The 22312-nt window shown below is 36.7% G+C and overlaps 1 protein-coding gene across 1 annotated transcript; it reads left to right on the plus strand.

Moving 5' to 3' along the window:
* The first annotated feature begins 19133 nt into the window (after positions 1-19133).
* On the plus strand, positions 19134-20473 carry LOC109156348. The gene is made up of 2 exons (XM_019304183.1): positions 19134-19954; positions 20446-20473. The coding sequence occupies exons 1-2, from the start codon at positions 19134-19136 to the stop codon at positions 20471-20473; spliced, it is 849 nt and encodes a 282-aa protein (XP_019159728.1).
* The last annotated feature ends 1839 nt before the right edge of the window (positions 20474-22312 follow it).

Consider the following 22312-nt stretch of genomic DNA (forward strand, 5'->3'; position numbering starts at 1 on the left):
ACCATTGTTACAGTGTAGATTCGTACAGTCAACGTCTGTGCTTATAGCAAAACTTTGTATTGAGTTAATTCCAGCAATGGTCCAAAATTTAATGACGGAAACAGTACAAGAATCCAAAAAACATGGTGGCGATGAATAGTGGGCGTAATTCACTCTGCTTGTAGAAATTATTCCCATCGGTTGGTTTTTACGGTGATTACTTGGTTCTGTTACATATATGAGCATGGAATTGCTTACCTATGGTAAGTCCCACTGCATTCATTCCCATTCAGAACCTCGACAATAAACCTTATGGTGCCAGGTTAATTATACTTCAATCATTGTTGTATCCTTTTCAGTTAAATGCATCCATTTTACATTTACAAGTGAACTCACAGTTTGATATTTGTAATAGGTGGTCATGTCGCCATCACTGGCCAACTGTATCTAAACTTCCGAAATTAAATTCGGTCAGTGAAGAAGTTAGGGGAGAAATAATAGAGATTTGGTTTTAGTCCTTTGCATGTCTATCAGGAAGAAGAAAATTAGAGAAAATGACCATTTTAGCCCCTAACATAACGCCTGACTGACGGATAGATAACATAATGACCAATGTTGAAACAAATGTGAACACTACAAAAAAATACAGAAATAGCGGCGGACCGTTTCCATCGCTAAATAGGAAAAATCCGTCGCTAAACTGTTTAGCGACGGATTAACGACGGAATTTGTCCGTCACAAAAACCCTCGTCGCTAGAAGCTAGTGACGCAATTTATTTCCGTCGCTACAGTTAGCGACGAAATAATCCGTCGCTGTACAAAAATAATCCGTCGCTAAATTTCTTCTAGCGGCGGATTTGATGACGAAATTTGTAAGGGAATAACGACGGAATATTCTGTCGCTAAATCTAGCAATGGAATTACCGTCGCTAAACCAACAAAATACCCGTCGCTAGTTTCCTACCACGACGATCTGGTCACGAAATTTGCAAGGGAATAGCAACGAATTAGTCTGTCGCTAAATTTAACTACGGATTTTCCGTCGCTATTTCGTTACCCTTTTTTATTGTTATTAAATACTTAACTATGAATTTACTACAATATTTGTCCGTCACTAAATTTTAAAAATTAAAAAAAAAAAAAAAGAAAGATAATTACCCACTAATTAATCTCACATACTTGCATTAAACCTATAATATAATACTTCAACAATATAATTGTAAAATATATTAGTAAAACATTCAAACTTAATAACAATATCAAAAATATAATACTGTGTAATGTTACATTGATAAAAATAGTACCAAATATATTAATAAACATAATCTAATCATCCCTAAGTTTTCTATAAATATATCTAATCATCTCCTAAGTTTTTAGAATTTGAATTTGCATAATGTTCAGCTTGAGTAGTTAGAGGTCATGCCATTGAAGTGGATAGCATGTCGTTGTGACGCAACTCATCAATCAAACTTGTAATTTGAGCTTGCATTTGAGCATGCATTTGATTTTATTATTATTTTTTTTTTGAAAAAACCATAACTTTATTAAAGCAATTGTTCAATACACGGAGGTAATGAAGTAATCCAACAATAAGGACCAGTTTGAGAACGGGCAGCCCTAGCTAATGCATGGGCGATCTTGTTCACTGATCTAGGAAGAAACTTGATAGACACCACTTCAAAGTGTCGTTGAAGGTCCTGGCATTTACTAATCACACACCCAGTATAGGAGTAGTCCGGCAAAGAGCCATTAACAAAACTGCAGACAGCCTGACAATCAGAGTATACTAAAACTTTCAGCTGTCCACGTTCCTTTGCCCACGAGAGACCCTCTTTGATCGCAAGGGCCTCCGCTAGATGGGGTCATTTAAATAGGGTAATGGACCATTTTTTGCCGCCACAAAGACCCCATCCCCATCTTTTATTAAAGCCCCGTAAAAAGCTTGATCAGAATCAGAGAAGACTGCCGCATCAACATAAATCAGAGCCGTATAATCTGTTTGAGCATCCAAATTCATATAAGGCATATTAATAAGAACAGTGCCATTCGCTGCATACCTGGCATTTGAGACTATCCATGTTTGATTATTCCACACAACATCATTCCTTTCTTTCCAAATAATCCAACAAAGTGCTACACACTTCAACATTATTTGGCTACTTGCACTGGTAAGGGAATTAAGCAGCCAACTTTCGAACGTTGCTTCAGTGGAGGGAAGAAAGCTAGCTCCAAAGTCACACCATAATGGAATCACCTGAGGCCCTTCTTGCAAAACAAGGTTGGGGCCGGGGTATCTTTAGTTTCCAAAATGCCTTCCATCATTGAGAATAGGCTAAATCATTAGTATTGAGATTTCCTGTTAGCCTGTAACCATGTTTCACAGTATCGATACCACGAACCTCCCCCCTCCAACACCATTGATCGGCAAAATTCAATGCCACTGGCATTCTTTTGATTAAATTGACATCACGGGCTTCGAACCGGCTTTGTAGAGGAGGGCAACCGTAGAGGATGGATTGGTCATTAACCGCCAACCTTGTTTTGCAAGAAGGGCCACATTGAAACGATTCATGGCTAGCTTTGAAACCCATCCCACCGCTTGTCTTAGAACTACACAACCTGCTCCAACTCATCTGCACCTTATTCCACCACCTCTGCTAGAGCCAGACTCCCACCAATATTGATTCATAATGCGCTCTAGATGCTCACAGAATGTTATAGGTAGATAGTACAAGCTGATGGTATAAGTTGGTAAAGCTTGCGCTACTGACTTTAATAAAATTTCCTTCCCTGCTCGAGACAATACTTTGACGTAGCTTTGTTTCAATATACGCAAATACCTCTTTTTTATTACGGCCTATGCCCATTGGGAGTCCCAAATAAGAGCCGATCGAATCTGCCTGTGCAACATTAAAAACATCGGCTACTGCTTGTCTACTCTGGACCTCGGTGTTCCGACTGAAAACTAAGCACGATTTTCCAAAATTCACCGTCTGCCCAGACATGTGTTCATACTTCACCAAGCAATCTTTAATAGCAACCGCTTCCTGGATCGAAGCCTTAAAAAATAACAAGCTATCATCAGCCAAAAAAATGTGCGAGATGCCAGGTGCTCCCCTCGCAACTACACATGGAGACACACGCCTGAGCTTAACAGCCTCAGTGATCAAATATGACAACCCCTCGACACATAAAATGAATAAATATGGAGATAACGGGTCACCTTGTCTCAATCCGCGAGTTGGCTGAATAAAGTTTGTGTGATTACCATTTACCGACACCTTGTAGCGAACCGTGGTAACACACGTCATAATGAGATTAATATAACGATTACCAAAACCCAACCGAGACATAATGTGTCGAAGGAACCCCCACTCCATTTTGTCATAAACTTTCGCCATATCAAGCTTAAGCGTACACCAACATGTCTGACCCTCTCGCTTACGGTTCAGAAAATGAATCACCTCGGAAGCTACCATAACATTATCAGTAATTAACCGGCTTGGGATATATGCACTCTAAGAGATAAAATATATATATATCTTATGTTTGTATATATATCTTATGTCAAACACAATTTCTTCAAATCATGCTAAATTAAAATGAATCAAGAGACAGATTATTTATCTAAGAAAGACATGCCATAATAAGCTTAAGCTATTTCAACTTTATCCATTTAACAAAAAAATAAAAATCCTTCGCAAATCCGTCGCTATTCTGTCTCTAAATTAGCAGCTAAATGTTTCCGTCGCTATTCTGTCTCTAAATTAGCAGCTGAATGTTTCAGTCGCTAAATCCGTCGTTATTTTCGCGTTTTTTTTTGTAGTGGAAAGTCAAATGTCTTTTTCATCCAAATTAAAAGTCAATGACCAATTTTGGAAAATCGCAATAGTCGGAGGACCATTGCTTGAATTAACTTGGCTCAAAACCCTAGGCAAGGAGAGCTGAAATTTTCGGCCAAGAGGGGTTAAATGGATCATTTCGCGATTAAAAATCTCGGGTTATAATTTTGGATCAAAAGTTGGGTCAAGTTAGGATTAAAATAGATTTCTAAATTTATAAGAATAAAATGGGTTCATTTATAAGAATATTCTTAGGTCCAAAACAATTGAATCAGCTTCACAGGTTCCACTCTGATTGACTTTTTAGGTCAAAACTTAGTACATAAATATACTCAATAAATAAGATTTTTAAAATATATGAATATTTGGTGTAGAATTATTTAAAATAAAGAATTTTAAAATATTTAATTCATACACTCATTTGAAAGATTGTCGTAGGAGTACAAATAGCTTATTTAAAATTTTTATAAAATAGAATTTGAGAAAATATATTTTAGGTTGTCACAAAACATAATTTATAGCATTTTGGGACATTCTAAGCATAAACAATGTCAAATTAACCACAAATTCACCTCCAAATGCCACCTAAAATAGGTTGCATTTGTTACTTATCATAATCGAAGTTGTCTCATCAATGTCCCTACGTTGCTAAAGTAGTTACCTAATGATAATAAGTGGCTCAAATTATATTGTGTAAACCTACATTAGAATTTAGGTCATGTCTGTTCAAGTCACGTTTTTAGATGACCGGCTCGATCTATTTTAATTTATTAAAAATTTTAAATTAATAAAAGTTTAAAATGATTTTAGTTTATAACTTATAAGTTATATATTTTTTTGAATATTAATTTTCATTATAAAATTTAAATTTTGTTACATATTTGTATAATTGTTAATATGTATATTATTTGTCCATTATAAAGTCAATATTTATATTTCATAAATTACAAAATTACAATTTCAAAAATAAAGTTAATAAAAGTTACAAATTTACAAAATACAATGAATAAATTTATTAAGTAACCAAATAAATATTCATGTAATTACCTAAGTTAAGATTCTTTATAAACAAAATATTGTGATCAACTTCCATTGTCAATAAAAGAAACCTAAATCATAGCATTTCTAAATTACAAGCTTTTTTAAAAAGTAATATGGGCCTAAGTCAACTTAAACCATATTACATGAATGATGGCCTGATAATCTTTTACTCCGTATTATTTAAGGCTACATTGGCCCAAGTATAGTATCATGTGGCCCATGCTTGGATTTGTCAATCATTATTGTGTGGACCATGATCCACACAAGTTGTATGGACCATATTTTGTCTACTGTAAAATAATGTACATTCAGTATAAAATAATGTACATTTAGTACAAAAATAATGTACATTTTATTCAGAAGATGTATATTATTTTTGTTCTGAGTGTACATTATATTGTATAATGTACATTCAGTACAAAAATAATGTACATTTAGTATATTAAAAATGTACTTTTTATTATGATCTAAATAACATTGTGTGGACCATGGTCCACACAATAATTTGCCTGGATTTGTGGCAAATTATGCTGTGCATCCGTGTGCATGGTGCACATGGATGCAAAAACGACGTCATTTTACTTTTAAAAAAATAATAAATTCAATTGCTGTTAGTTACGTAAATATATGTTCATAATTTTATAATTTCACATTTTGGATTTATAGTTATGAAATTATGGATGTGTAGTTACGCAATTATGGATTTATAGTTATGAAGTTATGGATGTGTAATATGCATGCAATTCTGAATGTATAGTTATGAAGTTATAATTTCACATTCTGAATGTATAGTTATGAAGTTATGGATGTGTAGTTATGCAATTATGAATGTATAGTTATGAAGTTATGGATGTGTAGATATGCATGCAATTCTGAATGTATAGTTATAAAGTTATGGATGTGTAGTTATGCAATTCTGGATTTATAGTTATGAATTTATAGATATGTAGTTATACAATTCTGAATGTATAGTTATGAAGTTATGGATGTGTAGTTATGCAATTCTGGATTTATAGTTATGAAGTTATGGATGTGTAGTTATGCAATTCTGGATTTATAGTTATGAAGTTATGGATGTGTAGTTATGCAATTCTGGATGTATAGTTATGGAGTTATGGATGTGTAGTTATGTTATTCAAGATTTATAGTTATGAAGTTATGGATGTGTAGTTATGCAATTCTGGATGTATAGTTATGAAGTTATGGATGTGTAGTTATGCAATTTTGATTTTTTTTTTTTTTTTAAAGTCGGACGTCAAAACAACGCCCTTTTTGCAACCGTGTGCATCATGCATGGTGCACACGGTTGCACAACATAACGCTCCTGGGTTTGTCAGCAATAATACTATGGATCGCGGTCCATAAAGCTTTGTGGATCATGGTCCAAAACGACAGACACTATAATGTATCTAAACTGACACTGTTTCACGTATTATTTTTATTATATTATCAAATGAAATTGCAATTGAATTAAAATGAAACTGTAGTTGTGTTGAAATGAAACTGCAAGTCTGCAATGTATACAAAATAAAACTGAATAACAATTTCACATATTTGAGTGTATATTGTCCAGCGAAATTGTAGTTATATCAAAATGGTATTGTAGTTGTGTTGAAATGAAACTACAGTGCATATTTAATGCCTGGACCACAATGCATTATGGACGGTCCACAATAAAATTTGCCTTTTTTTTTTTTTTTTTTTTTTTTTTTTTAAATTAAGAATCAAGAACTACATTCCACACCAAAAGGGCATAAAGCCTTACAAGAGACGCCATAGGTCCAAAAGTGACCTATGGCTTGAAATTACAAGAGGCAAAGCCTTACAAAAACAAGGGCCAAAGATGGCCTAAATGACAAAGGGCCATATGGCCTTACAAAACCACAAGGCTAAAGAGCCTAAATCCACATGGCCTGGGTTTGTTCTGAATCATGGTCCACATAGATGTGTGGACCATGGAGAAGGCAACTAGATATGGGGTCGTCGGATTTTCGTCTGAATTTCGCTGGATTTTCGCCTGAACTGAAATGACTTGTAATAACAGGTCATTTACCGGTTCTTGGGCTTCATTGTCTCAATTTGACATGTTTGAGGGTTTAATTGCATTTTTTAAAAGTTTAGGTGTCTAATTGACTTTTGGTGTAAAGTTTAGGGGCTTATTTGACCATTTTTCTTATTATAAAATGTACCAAAAACGTCTTTTTAAAAAAAAAAAAAAAAAACTTTCTCAAATGAGAGGTCTCAGGTTCGAACCCAGTGTGAGGGCATTGACTCTCTTTGTGTTTCAGTAAATTGAGAAAGTACGTATGAACATATACTATATTGTAACAGAGTCAATAGTACTAGAAAAAAAAAAAAAAACTTTTACTTCATTACAAAATGGCACCAAATTTTTTCAAACAAATTTTGTATGTGAAAACTTTTTTGAAATGAAAAAAAAAAAAGAGAAAGATTTTCCTAAGAGTTTTCATGTATCATTTCCACATAGGTCAAGAAATAGCAATTCTGAAGTTAGGTGGTATGAAACAAATGAAAAACAAAAATGTATTGATAGAATAATACATGAAGTTATAAGTTTGGGTTGAACCTAGAAATGGGAAGAAAATTAAAGCAAGGAGACAAGGAGTGACGAGGCGGTTCAACAGACACAATAAAGATAAAATATAATGGTGAGAATTAATAGGAATCGGCGGCATTGTAGCCGTCACATTGCAGGGTGGGGGCAGTGAAGTATATGGGCAGCGCCGCTGACAACCCAGAATTCAATTGAATTGAATTTATTATTGGATGTATCAGACTTAGGTTCTTCACCCATACTTCACTATCGGATTTTCAATATTCCCCGGCCGTGCAATGCCCCGTGCTCCGTTTATCTCCGGCAACACGGCCCACCCCCGGGCATGTAACATGTTGATTGTGCACCCCTGTGCTTTTGCCAGGTAACTAACTAAATTGTCTTCATCTCTCATTTCCCCTTATACCCTAAACTAGAAAATTAATATAAATAACTTTTTTTTTAGTACTACGAGTCATTTCATTCTTCCAAAAGGCTGAACCCCAACCCTAAGGGCCCCCACATCCCGATCCAACAGAGCATTTGAGAGGATGTAAATCATGGTAACTCAACTGAACATGAACCACAAAGGCTAGACCGGTGTTCACTGCGCACAAGGAACCCCCCTCACTACGAGTCATTTCATGCCACTAGATCACAAGGTCAATTGCAATATAAATAGCTTCAAATTTTATCTATTTAACAAATTAAAATTTTCTTTCGAGTAACGATTGCAGAATTTTCAAACGTAGGTTTTTTAAGATCTAATTGCACTATTTTACCAGATATCTTATTGGAGTTTTTTTTTAGTTATTAGAGATGTCAATCTTAACCCGAAACCGGCGTTTAATGGCTCGATAAGACCGAAAAGTTGTAAGGTTAGGGTTGAAAATTTTTTTCATGATAAAAACTCAGCCTTAAAGGCTTGATGGCTCGAACATGCTAGCCCAAAATTTAGTGGGCTAGCCTAATAGCGGCAAATTTTACTCTAGACCATGGTCTATGTAGCTGCGTGGGTTATGGAGTATGTTTCATTTTAATTACACTTTAGTTTCATTTTACAATATTAGAATGTTTTTTAGTTTTATTTTCCCTTCACACTAGTTTCATTATAGCAATACTAAAGTATCATTATAATTCTATTATAGTTTCATTTGATAATACATATTATTGTTTGAGCTCTCTCTCTCTCTCTCTCTCTCTCTCTCTCTCTATATATATATATATATATATATATATATATATATATATATATATATATATTTGTTTCATTTTCCACACACTAGTTTAATTATAATAATGTTAAAGTATTATTTTAGTTGCACTTCAATCATTTGACAATATATGTTATTGTTTGGCTCTAAACTTTAGTTTCATTTTTCACGAACACTAGTTTCATTATAGCAATACGGATAAAATACTCCGTATCATTTTAATTATAGAACAATTTCATTATGGTAACACTAAAGTATCATTTTAGTTCTATTATAGTTTCATTCGACGATCATGGTCCATACAACGATGTGTTGACTATGATCCACTGTATAAGAACTGCCCAATAGCTTGAGCCACCTAAGACTATTCTTGTTTCACAAGTGACAAGGAACAATATATATATATATATATATATATATATATATATATATATATATATATATATATGAAGTTTATACGTAATAATATCTTTAGTATTTTGTATTAAATTTTTAAATAAAAGTTTAATAAATTTATTATAAAATAAAATATTTTTATGAGAATAGATAATGAAAAATACAAAGTTGTTATAATTATTATATTATAGTAAAAATATATTAATTATTTTTAGTTAGAATTTGAAAATAGAGGTCTAGATTGAATAAATGATGTATAAGTTAATATTTTATCAGTGTAACTGTTCTAGTTTATTAAAATTAAATATTTAGAATGTTAAATTAAAAATGTGAAGTGTTTTAGTTGAACTCATCTAATAAGCTTGGGAGCCCATTCAATCATTATACCATGGATCATGGTCCACCTTTTAAGGTGAATCATTGATATAAAGTACTCCGTACATTTTTAATATACTAAAGGTGTTGGTCCCCGATGGGTTGGTGTTATAAGTCTAGAGAGTAAGGAGTGAATAGACTTGTATACATTATAAATATTTTAATGATTCGATTATTCGGTTATAGCTCCGAAGGGTAAACCTCTTTGCAATAACGACTCGTAGAGTATGCACATCGAAAATGTTTTTACCCCTTTTAAGTGATTTTGCATGCAGGGTTGTTCTTTTGAAAGGTTAGAATTTGTATGTGTTAGCGAGTATGAAATATGCAGTAAAATATGTAGAGAGAGAATTTTTATAGTGGTTTGGCCAACTCAGTCTACTCTACTCTTCTCCTTAAAAATCCTAAGGAGCTTTGCACTAATCCCTTTAGTACAAAAGAACGTTCAAGCCTTAAACACCAAACCGGCCTTGAACTTCTCAGGTTTTTCAACTCAACACAATTTACTTCGCCTCTTTCTACTTCTACTTAGTAGAGATACAAAAGTTTAAAGAAAATGGTTCTTCAATCTCCAACAAGCTAAGAAGTTTTGACTTTGAATGCTGATCTTGATCTTCTCTTTTTAGCAGCCCAAACTTCTAAATATGGATATGATTTTGCACCTTTTAGTCTCTCTCACTTTTCACGAATTATCTAACTTGAAAATTTTGAGCACATTTTCTAGCCGTTAGACTACATACCTTTTTGTCTAAACTTTACTTTTTGTTCTACACAAAAATTTCTAGGCTTTTTACGGAAAATCTTCCTTGGGATGTGTACCTAGGACTTTCTTTGCCTTGGTCACATTTTCTCATAAAGCACTAGTGTTTTAAGGTTCCGAACTGTTGTCTCAGAATCTCTCAAGCTTCCTTTCGAGCGATTAACTGTCACTATTTGAGTTAACATTTCGAACATTAACAATTGCTACCTTTCGGTTTTCGAATAATTGACTTTACTATTTGAGTCCCTTTACAAATCTCCTATTACTCGAAAGGTAGGCCCTTCCACCATTCGACATTTGCAACCTTTCGGTCTTGGAATCTTCTACTCTTTATCTCGTATATAACTATTATATTATAGTGTAAATATATTAATTATTTTTAGTTAGAATTTGAAAATGAAGGTTTAGATTGAATAAATGATGTATAAGTTTATATTTTATTAGTGTAAATGTTCTAGTTTACTAAAATTAAATATTTAGAATGTTAATTTAAAAATGTGAAATCTTTTAGTTGAACTCACCTGATAAGCTTGGCAACCCAAGGTTTTAGGGCCCCATCATTGTACCATGGACCATGTCCACCTTTTAAGGTGGACCACTGATATAAAGTACATTTTTAATATACTAAAAGTTTATTTTCAATACATTGAATGTTAATTTTTTAAGGTACATTATTTGTGTATTGAAGGTTCATTACACAAAAATGAACATTCAGTATATTAAAAATGAACATTTATTCATGGTCCATAGTATAATTTGTCTTTAGGGTTAGTGCAAAGAATTTTAAATCCTATCACACAATCCAATAAGCCCGACAGTCCGATATAGCTAGCCCGAAACTAAACGGGCTGACTCGATTGATATACCTAGTTTGGCATTTATATCCTACACCAAGGTGCGCGTTGCATTGTGCGACCAGATGCAAAACGACGTCGTTTCAGTTTTTTTTTTTTTTTTTTTTTTTTTTTTTTTTTTTTTTTTTTTTGAAATTTCGCTACCCAGTGTTTGGCGGTTAATTTTCCTTAAAAAAAAATCTCATGTTTAAAAATGTACATAATGTTATACATGAATGTACATAATTGTATACATGAATGTACATAATTGTATAACAAAATATACATACTGTTTTTTAAAAGATAATACACATAATCTTACATAATACATAATAAACATAAACTTTTAACATAATACACAAAAATTTCCTGATTCGGATGTACATAATTGTATAAAAAAATATACATAATTGTATAAAAAATGTACATAATAAAAAATATACATAATTGTATGAACAAATATACATAATCACAGCAACTTCCTACCGCGCCTCCCAAAACGACGTCGTTTTGGGAGGTGCGCGGCGCATAGTGCTACGCGCGCCGTGGTGTAGGGTATAACGATTGCCCTAGTTTCAGTTAGAAGACTAGTTGTACTATTCATTAGACATAGGGTTTGTTTAGAAATATGAAAAATGACTTCCGAAAGTCATTTTAGGATCTTCTCATGTTTGAATATTCAAAGAAAATGGAGTCAAAAGGAAAATATTCATTTTGGTCAACAAAAAAATAGTTCAATTTGACATAAAACGTCTTCTTACATTTTTAGTCGGAAGACATTTTTCAAATTCTTTATTTTTCCGTCTCTCTCATATCTTTTCAAGTTAGTTTCCGGACAATTATTACCACCACCTCCACCACACCACACCACAACTGTCGCCACCATCACCTCTTCTTCCATCACCGCACCACACCACCACTTATTATTATTACTAGTTTTTTTTTTTTTAAATAAGTACTTTAAAGTATATCCAGACAAGATTATATTAGAATTATTCATACATAAATAATTGAATGTTAAATTTGCATATTTAAATAGGCAATTCTAAGTTTACAAATGCAAGATAATATAGTCAAGATTGATTATAATTGTCAATAAAATAATTGTATAGGTATGACTGAAACCAAATACGGGACATAAGGGAAAGCAAATAAAAAATTAAGGCATAAAATATTAAATATATACTAATATTGAAGAGCTAACTACTGATTGCCAAACAAGGACATTGCGAGATAGTTTTCCACTTCAATTGTTGTGTGATTTGAATACTCTTTTTGTCAATAAATCCCCCAAGTAGTTAATATGATTGGCTTAATTATATTTTTTATTTTTAAAGCTATTAATATTATTATTATTATTATTATTATTATTATTATTATTATTATTATTATTATTATTATTATTATTATTATTATTATTATTATTATTATTATTATTATTATTATTATTATTATTATTACACTTTACATGTTAATCTAAACAGCTAATATTTTCAAATATCTTTTTACTAACCGTTGATATAATTCACTAATATAATCCGCTAACGCTAACCGCTAACTGCTGATTGTCAAACAAGGACATTGCGAGGTAGTTCTCACTTAAATTTATTGTGTGATTTGAATACTCTCTTTGTCAACAAATCCCTCAAGTAGTTAATATGATTGACTTTATTAATTATATTTTTCTTAAATTTTTCATGGTATCAATAAAATACTTGGTAAATAAATATATTGCATTATTTTGTATTATAACTTTGATATTTAATTAAAAAAATAGTGCACAAAAAAAAAAAAGATAATAGACAATATAGTGAATATAATCAATTGATGAATTTGAATGTAAAGAATTTTTACATTGGAGGAATATAAAGACAATATAACTAATAAAATTATTTCTCTTAATTAATTTATTGATAATGAATACTTTTTTTTTTTTTTTTTTAATAAAGACATTGTAGGAACAATGTAGCGAATATAATCAATTGATGAATTTGAATGTAAAGTATTTTTATATTAGAGAAAAATAAATACAATATAACTAATTAAATTATTTCTCTTATTTAATTTATTGATAATGAATATTTTTTTTGAATAAAGACATTGTAGACACATAATCTTAAATTAAAGAAATGCATATGTATTATTTTTTGGTGTAGCTACTAAATTATTATTTAATTTAATAAGAGTAAAATAGAGTACAAATTATGCCAACTTTGATTGGGATGAGGTTCGAACCTAGAACCTTTCTTATTGAAATCAATGAGTAAGTTAACGGTGAACTAACAGACATTAACGGTAAAAATAATATTAAACGGAAAAGTTAACGGATAATCATATTCATTAAGGATAAATTAGGAAATCTTAAGGAAAAATTAAAATCTGATCAATCTGAGCCATTCATTTGATTAAAAAATTTGACCGCCATTTTTTCTACCCATTATAGGCCTCTCTCTTGGGCTCTTATTAGTATAGTAGATTATTATTATTATTATTATTATTATTATTATTATTATTATTATTATTATTGTTATTGTTATTGTTATTGTTATTGTTATTGTTATTGTTATTATTATTGTTATTGTTATTGTTATTGTTATTGTTATTATTATTATTATTGTTATTATTATTATTATTGTTATTATTATTATTATTATTATTATTATTATTATTATTATTATTATTATTATTATTATTATTATTATTATTATTATTATTATTATTATTATTATTATTATTACTGTTACGTTGTTGTTGTTGTTGTTGTTGTTGTTTTTATTATTATGATAAAAAAAACAATATTTTTTTTACCATAGGTAAATCTTGAGAAATCATCAATGAAGGTGATAGAAATATTTTTGACCATACATGTCCATATTAGGACAATATATATCAGTATGTATAATTTCCAATGTTGCAAAACACGCTAGGCGCCCCCTAGGCGTCTAGGCGCCGATTTTTTATTTTTTATTTTATTTTATTTTTTATTTTTTTAATTAAAAATAAAATTAAAAATTAAAAATTTAGTAATAAAACATAAGGTTTCCATAGTTATTTCTTAGAAACTATTGAACTTCTATTGGCACATTTCTTTGACATATTTGTCTGCTTACCTTTAATGCAGTCAACACAAGTCTCAAAATCGGTATACCATCCTTTACCAATCTTTTAATTCTTTCAAGAGAGATATGACCTAATCTCCGGTGCCATAACATTGAGGAATCGTCGTTAATACTACATTGTTTGGTGTTGTTTTGAACATGTAAAGAATTATTAATTAAATCATTCTTTAAGTTAAGACGATATAGACCATCAAACAATGTACCATCACCAACACAAGTAGAATTATTAAATAATTTGAAATACTTGCGATTAAATTCGAATTTGAATCCAAAGGGTACAAGTCTTGAAACTAAAATTAAATTCCTCAAAAAACTAGGAACATAAAAGGTCTTATCTAATGTAAAAACAAATCCATTATTCAAAACTAATTTGCAAACTCCAACAGCTTCAATCGGTGAGCGAATCTTGTTTTCAGATAAGATGTGACACTCAGTTCTTGTTGGTTGCCTTATATTTTGCATGTCGTGCAAATAATTTGTAATGTGGATTATTGAACCAGAATCAATCCACTAAGAATGAGTATTAACATCTGACATATTAGATTCATAACATACAAAGGAGGAGGAAATATTACCCTTTTCGGACATCCACTTCTTGAATTTGGTACAATATTTCTTCATGTGTCCTTTCTTCTTGCAGAAGAAACACTCATGTACCTTCTTAACATCAGCTTTTGGGGTCAGTTTCCCATTTGTTGCTACAGTGAATCCCTTAGTTCTCCCAAATTTCCGTTTGGGCTTTGTTGTGGCCAACATACCACTCTCCCCAACTTATTCAATAGGCATCTCTTCCTCCTGTGTGCACATGGTTATCAATTCATTGATAGTCCAGTTGTCTTTATGTGTGTTGTAGGAAATCTTAAAGGGGTTATAATGTTGAGGGAGGGTGTTAAGTGAAAAATGCACAACAAAGGTATCTGGTAAAATTATTTCAAACTTCTTTAGTTGAGTCGCAATATCCCTTACTTGTATGATATGTTTGTGTATGCCCTTAACAGTGGAAAGATGAAGACCAACAAACTTCATTATTAGAGTACTTGCCAAAGCTTTATTGGATGTAGCAAATTGTTCATCAATAGCTTTGAACAAGGTTTCGACTTTGTCACAGTGGTCAATTGACCCAGAAGCTTCTTGGGATTCATGTCTTAATAAAATACACACACAATCGGTTGGATCAAGTCCATGGTGCATGAAATTTCTTGTCAGCCTCAGTCCTTAGAGCTAACATCAGTGATAGGAGGAGGCTCTTTATTGTCAATAGCGAAATCCATCTCTAACAACCCTAAGTGTAGGAGAACAGTGTCTTTCCACTCTTGGTAATTATCATCGCTTAGCATAGGAACGTCAATCATTATTGTGTTTTGAGTTGGGAGTTGAGGTTCTGAAAAGAATAATGAACGCTTGGCTAGAATTTTCGAGACACAAAGATAGAGAAAGACTGAAGTGCATATTATTACCAATGTAAGTTATGCAAGAGATAGACTTGAATGACAAATTATTACATGTGGGCTAAATTTTTACGCATAATAAATCCATCATGGTTGAATTGTGGAAACAGAACGGATACGAATTTTTGATTTGATTTTTCCACCCTTAATGATAAAAACTACCAAACTATATGTCGTTTCATAATCCCTATGAGCAAATTATGATCATAGTTTAGTATTTCATCCTAATTGATCCTACAAATACAACAAAATTGGGCAAATTATGCTGTGCATCCGTATGCACCATGCATGGTGCATATGGATGCAAAAACGGTGTCGTTTTACATCAAAATGTGCATCCTACTTAAAAAAAAATCAGTTTCGATTCCCAGCAACAACATTATGTTATTCATTTTTTAGTTCATTCATTCTGGATTTTTAGTTATGAAATTCTGGATTTATAGTTATGCAATTCTGGATGTATAGTTATGCAATTCTGGATGTGTAGTTATGAAGTTATGGATGTGTAGTTATGCAATTCTGGATTTATAGTTATAATATAAAGTTATGGACATGTAGTTATGCAATTCTGGATGTATAGTTATGAAGTTATGGATGTGTAGTTATGCAATTCTAGATTTATAGTTATGAAATTATGGATGTGTAGTTATGTAATTCTGGATGTATAGTTATGAAATTATGGATGTGATGAAATTATGGATGTGATTAAATTATGGATGTGTAATTATGCAATTCAGATTTTTTTTTTTTTTTTTTTAAAGTTAGACATCAAAATGACATCGTTTTTGCATCCGGATGCACCATGCATGATGCATACGGATGCAAAGCATAACGATCGACAAAATTGCTTGTGGGCTAAAGTTTGCAATATCACGTAGAATGAATTACAAAGGTATTGCCTATTCTTAATGTGATTTAATCTGAAGATAATTTAGGTAATTAAAGATGTTGTGGCTAGTCTTTAATTACAAAGTTGTAATCACTTGGCAAAGAGAAATTTAAAGCCTAGCAAACAGATAAAACCAAAACATGATAGACAATCATTAGGTATACTTCCATGAAAGTTGGTCGAGACGAAACTCAGTTAAATACCAACTCTTTAGACAGAGTAGCGTCGCAAGGGAACTAGTAGCAACAAGGATTTGAAGCCAGGGTCATAGAACTAGTATTCCTCCCCAAGAAACTTTCCTAAGTCATGCGTTCTCATATTTGAAGTAAAATTGTTTGGAAGATCTATAAGATTGTCGATTCACCTATGGATAAGGCTTTAAATAGGGTAAACTATGAATTTTTATGTAGTTTATGTGCTTTAAGAACTTTAAGAAATCACAAATGGAGTAATAATTGAAGCGTAATAATGATATGCGCAATTTATTCTTAAAAGGCACTAAATTCACATAGAAGGCACTAAAACATGCATAAATGACATTTAAATCATACCTAAAAAGTTTTAAATTTATCCTTAAAGAACATGCTTTTCTAAAGACATAATTATAACAATAAAATAATTATGACAATAAACATATTAGACATGCTTAGATTATGCATATTAATTATTCATACTCCATAAATACTTAATAATTTGTTCAAAATTAAATAATAATTTAATATTGACTTTAGGCAAAATCAATTGGATAATTTAATTAGAAGAAGTCTACATATGATGAAAAAATACTTAAGCAAGCCCAAACCAAATCCAGGTCAGGCCAAATTGGGTCGAACCCGACCCAAATTCCTTCATCATCTTCTTCTTTCTTACCCTAGCAGCAGCGCATCGATGGAGGACAGACAGCATCTCAGCGAGGAAGAAGAAACAATGGTCATCGGTGTCGCCTGAAGGAGGGGGGGGGGGGGGGGGGGGGGGGGGGGGGGAGGGGGGGGAGGAGGCAGCAGCCTCGTCGTCGGGGAAGCCCAGGTCCCGCTGTCGCGCCTGACCTCGAAGTAGCACCAACGCCGCCATCATCCGCCCGCACACAGTCGCATCGCAAACCGGCCGTGCGTATGTCGCCATCGATCCTTGGCCGCCTGAGAATCCATAAAGGACTTTGAGCCGAAAAACAATGTCGGCGGATAGGTAGCAATGGAAAAAAATCCCAAAAAAAGTATCCAATTGGTTTTTTTTTTTAAATATACTTAATGCGGAAAAAAAAAATTCCGCAATCCAGACAATTGCATATGATTATTCATGTAAGAATATATAACTGGTAGGGAATATCCCGACCGACATGCCACCGTGTTTTATTCTTGTTTATGCAGGTTACAGGTCGGATTTTCTTAGAAGAACCCGGTCGCACCCGACCGACGTCTTCAGTACCCGATTGATAGCCCTTAGGCGAGAGAGCCGAGAAGAGACACGTGTCAACGCTACGCGTTGACAGGCAGGGCTTCCGGGAGGAGGACACGTAGTTGCTACGTGGGTGACATGCTGGACGACCTGACTTGTGTCTCCGACCCAGCGGCTATAAATACCCGCAGTTGCAACAGTGTGAGGGACTTTTGTACGATCGATAGGCTATTGTCAGAGCATCCCGACCGCAGTCAGTCGGCCCTCGAAATAGCCATTGTAGATTGTATTTTGGTCCTTCACCCCGATCAATAAAAGATTTTACTTACTTTGATTGAGCTTGTGTTATTCAGTTACCGCTTACGTGAGAATTAACACTATCATTCTGGCGCCGTCCGTGGGGAACCGTGCAAGTAAGCTAACGTTTGACGAGCACCGGTTCCATCCTTCACCATGTATCCTTTCGCATACAACCTTCTAGGCGATGATCAGGCGGATGCAGCAAGCTCATCCGATCACCAGCCCACCCAGTACCAAGGTCAGACCATTGATCTCAATCTCAACCTCTCACCACCGCACCCGGCAGCTCAATACCCGGTCGCCCAACAGCCGGTCAGTTATATCTAACCGGGATATCCACCACCCGGTCAGCAGTTCCAATATCCCGGGCAATATCCTTACCTGGTCCCGTCTCCACAATACGGATACTGGCCCGGTCAACCTATGTTCTATACACCACCGGCCGGTTATCCCCCCCTATACGCCTGCGTACACGGCTCCAGCCGCCGCCCCTCCAATCTACCTGACTGCCCAGGTCGAGCCGGAGCATTAGCCCACATCCCGGGCTCGACGCTCGGCTCGTTCGCGGTTGGGGTTGCAGGGAGCCGAGGCCATGGAGGTACCACGGCAGGCTCAACAAGTACAACCGGAGATCCAAGCCCAGGCGGAGGACCCAGAGGTCGAAGCCAACTGAGCAGTAGCATTTGAGCGGCTCCGTCCAGCAATGCGGCAACGATTGGGACCACATGACCCGAGCCGGCGCTCAGTAGACGTACCGATGCAAGAGGCCAGTCAAGAGGCTTCATCTGGGCATAGTGGGTCGAGATCGCATCGTCGTCGACGTGCCCGGAAGCCGACCCAGGCCCAGACGACCGAGCTTAATGAGACCTGAAGACTGCTCAACGACCTCCAGGCGGAATTCGCTCGGTTTCGGAACGAGCACGCAGTGAGGCCCCCGGTCGACCAGTCAGCCTCCTTATTGAGGACACCCTTCACGGCGGAGATAATGGCCCAGCCATACTCGCTCGATCTACAAGTCCCGGGGAACAAGGGTTATGATGGCCGTACGGACCCTGAGGTCCATGTCAACACCAATTATGGCAACATGATGATGATAGGTGTGTCAGACGCCGTGATGTGTAGGGCTTTCTATTCCACGCTTGCCGGTCGGGCGGCGAAGTGGTTTCGTACGTTACCGTCGGGTTCTATTTCTGATTTTGCTACCCTGGCGATGAAGTTTATGCGGAAGTTTGTTACTTCCAAGATAGTAAGAAAGCCCTACATGTATTTGGAAAAGGCCAAGCAGCTGGAAGGGGAGAGCTTGTCCGATTTCCTGGTCAAGTGGAAAGCCGCGGTCGGGGAGGTTGAGCCGATGGATGATGCAACCGCCACCCATATGCTTCATATCTCGCTCCGGGCCGGTTACCTTTATCAAGATTTCATCCTCCATCCCCCGACCACTTATGAAGAGGCCTTTCGAAGGGTGACGGATTACGCTAACGCCGGAGAAGCGAATGCCGTCAAAAGATCACAGGAGGTCGGGACTTCATCCCGCAAACCCATCGGTCGGGCAGAGCATCGATCGGGTGATGACCATCCTCGACCCCGCACCCGACCTGGCGAGTTTACAGCCTTAAACCGATCTGCAACTGAAGCTATGCAGTACGCTCAGTCCTGCAATCTCATCCGACTCCCTCATCCCGGACAAGACGGACCGGACAAATCTAAGCATTGTGCTTACCACCGGTGTGCAGGGCATGACACAGAAGAGTGCACGCACTTACACCAGCTGTTGGAGGATTTGCTTAGTATCGGAAAGCTGGACAAGTGTGTGGGGAAGAGAGAAGAAACAAAGAAGGTTACCGATCGGAGAGATCACAGACGCTCTCATCACCGCTCGGATCGCTCCGATCGTGCTGAACGTTCAGATCGGTCGGGTCAGGACCGCAGAGATGACCGCCGAGATCCCGACCCTCCATCCAGTAGCCGACCGGCAGGCAAGCCGACCATCCACGTGATATTCGGTGGATTGGATGATGCTTCCCGACCGAGGGAAAACTGCCTGGTCGCGACCGTAGACTCCCGTGATACCGGGAAAAGACAGAAAATGGAGCCCAAAACCTTCTCTTTGGAGGACCAGCCCAACAGCGGTGACCACGGCATGGAAGCCCTCGTGGTCACTATTGACGTGAACGGGACCGATGTTAAGAGGGTTATGGTGGACACCGGGAGCAGTGTCAACGTCCTTTATTTGGACGTGTTTGAAAAGTTAAACTTGGACAAAAGCGAGCTGATTCTGGTCGGTGTACCATTCTCAGGATTCACCGGGGCTCTCATTCGCCCTGAAGGGAAAATCACGCTCCCGGTCGAGATCGGCACCCCGCCGAAATCAATCAAGACCGAGATGGAGTTTGTTGTGGTGAACTTGCATTGCGTCATCAACATCATCTTGGGCCGACCAGCAATAATGAAGATCGGTGGGATAATTTCCATGCCCCACCTATGCATGAAATTTCCCACCCCCAATGGGGTCGGTGTAGTTCGTGGAGATGTTCAATCCGCGCGGAAGTGTTATACCCGAGCCGTTAATAAACATGATACTGGCACGTCTTCTCGGGTGAACACGATCGTTAAAGAAGCTACCAGTGACCGAAAGGAGCAACCTGAGCCTTCTGAGGAAATTGAGGATGTTCCCCTGTCCGATGACCGACCGGACAGGAAGATCAAGATTAGCCGGGCCCTTACCCCCGAGCTACGATCAGAAGTCTTGGCAATCCTTCGAGAGTTTGCCGATATCTTTGCGTGGGGGCCCGAGGACATGCCCGGGATCGACCGTACGGTCATTTGTCACAAGCTCGCCGTAGATCCCGCGGCCAAGCCGGTCGTTCAGAAGACGCGGCATTTATCTTCCGACCGCCGTGAGTTCGTCAGAGAAGAGGTCAAGAAAATGGCGGCGATCGAGCACATCCGACCGGTGATTTATCCCGAGTGGGTGGCAAATATTGTTCTTATTCCTAAGCCCCCAGCTTGGAGGATGTGCATAGACTTTACCGACCTTAACAAGGCCTGTCCGCTCGACCCATATCCGCTCCCGAGTATCCATCAAATGGTCGACGAGACGGCCGGGGCCGAGTTAATGAGCTTCATGGATGCTTTCAAGGGGTATCATCAAATAATGATGCACCATGAAGACGAGATCAAGACATCCTTCGTTACCCCGGACGGGCTGTATTGCTACCGAGTGATGCCGTTCGGCCTTCGCAACGCTGGAGCGACCTACCAGAGAATGGTCAACATGCTCTTCGCTGATCTACTAGGCCGAACGATGGAGGCATACATTGATGATATGCTGGTCAAGAGTCATGACCGGTCCGACTACACTCGGGACCTCCGGGAATGCTTTCAGATTATGCGGAGGTATCAATTGAGATTGAACCCATCCAAGTGTATATTTGCGGTTCAAACCGGGAAGTTCCTCGGCTATATGATGACCAAGAGGGGGATCGAGCCCAACTCGGCCAAGGTCAAAGCAATTCTGGATATGCAACCACCTACCACCGTTCGGGAGGTCCAGCAATTGACCGATCGGTTGCCGCTTTAAGCCGTTTCCTCTCCAAGTTAGCCGAGCGCACTCTACTATTCTTCAAGGTATTGCGCAAGGTGAATGGATTCATCTGGGACGATGAGTGCCGAGCGGCTTTCGACGAGCTAAAGGAATATCTAATGTCACCAATCGTGCTGTCGAAGCCAGAGCTCGGGGAAGAGCTAGACGTGTACCTCGCCGTATCCGATCGAGCAGTAAGCACAGTATTGTGCCGAACTGATCCGGAAGGGGTCCAGCGACCGGTGTACTATGTAAGTCACGCGCTACATGGTCCCGAGCTCCGGTATTCCCGGCTAGAGAAGGTCGTCTATGCCTTATACATTACCGCGAAGAAGTTAGCTCCCTACTTCCAGGGTAGAGCCATTCGTGTGCTGACCGATCAGCCGATCGGGCCAGTCCTCCGCACTGCTTCATCATCCGGTCGCCTAGTCAAGTGGGCGTTAATGCTGACCCAGTACGCAATCGAGTATCGACCGAGACCCGTGAGCAAAGGTCAAGCCCTTGCAGATTTCTTGGTCGAATGTACCGCTCGCGACACCCGACCCCCGGAGGTCGAGGACCCCGAGGCGGAGTGGTGGTCG

Source organism: Ipomoea nil, unplaced genomic scaffold (assembly GCF_001879475.1).
Source record: "Ipomoea nil cultivar Tokyo-kokei standard unplaced genomic scaffold, Asagao_1.1 scaffold2705, whole genome shotgun sequence".
NCBI classification, from domain to species: Eukaryota; Viridiplantae; Streptophyta; class Magnoliopsida; order Solanales; family Convolvulaceae; genus Ipomoea; species Ipomoea nil.

Excerpts from the sequence above, each read along its gene's own strand:
- LOC109156348 (XM_019304183.1), top strand. The coding sequence starts at position 19,134 with ATGGCCCAGCCATACTCGCTCGATCTACAAGTCCCGGGGAACAAGGGT. Across the intron at positions 19,955-20,445 it reads AGTATCGGAAAGCTGGACAA|GATTCACCGGGGCTCTCATT; the intron begins GTGTGTGGGGAA and ends TACCATTCTCAG.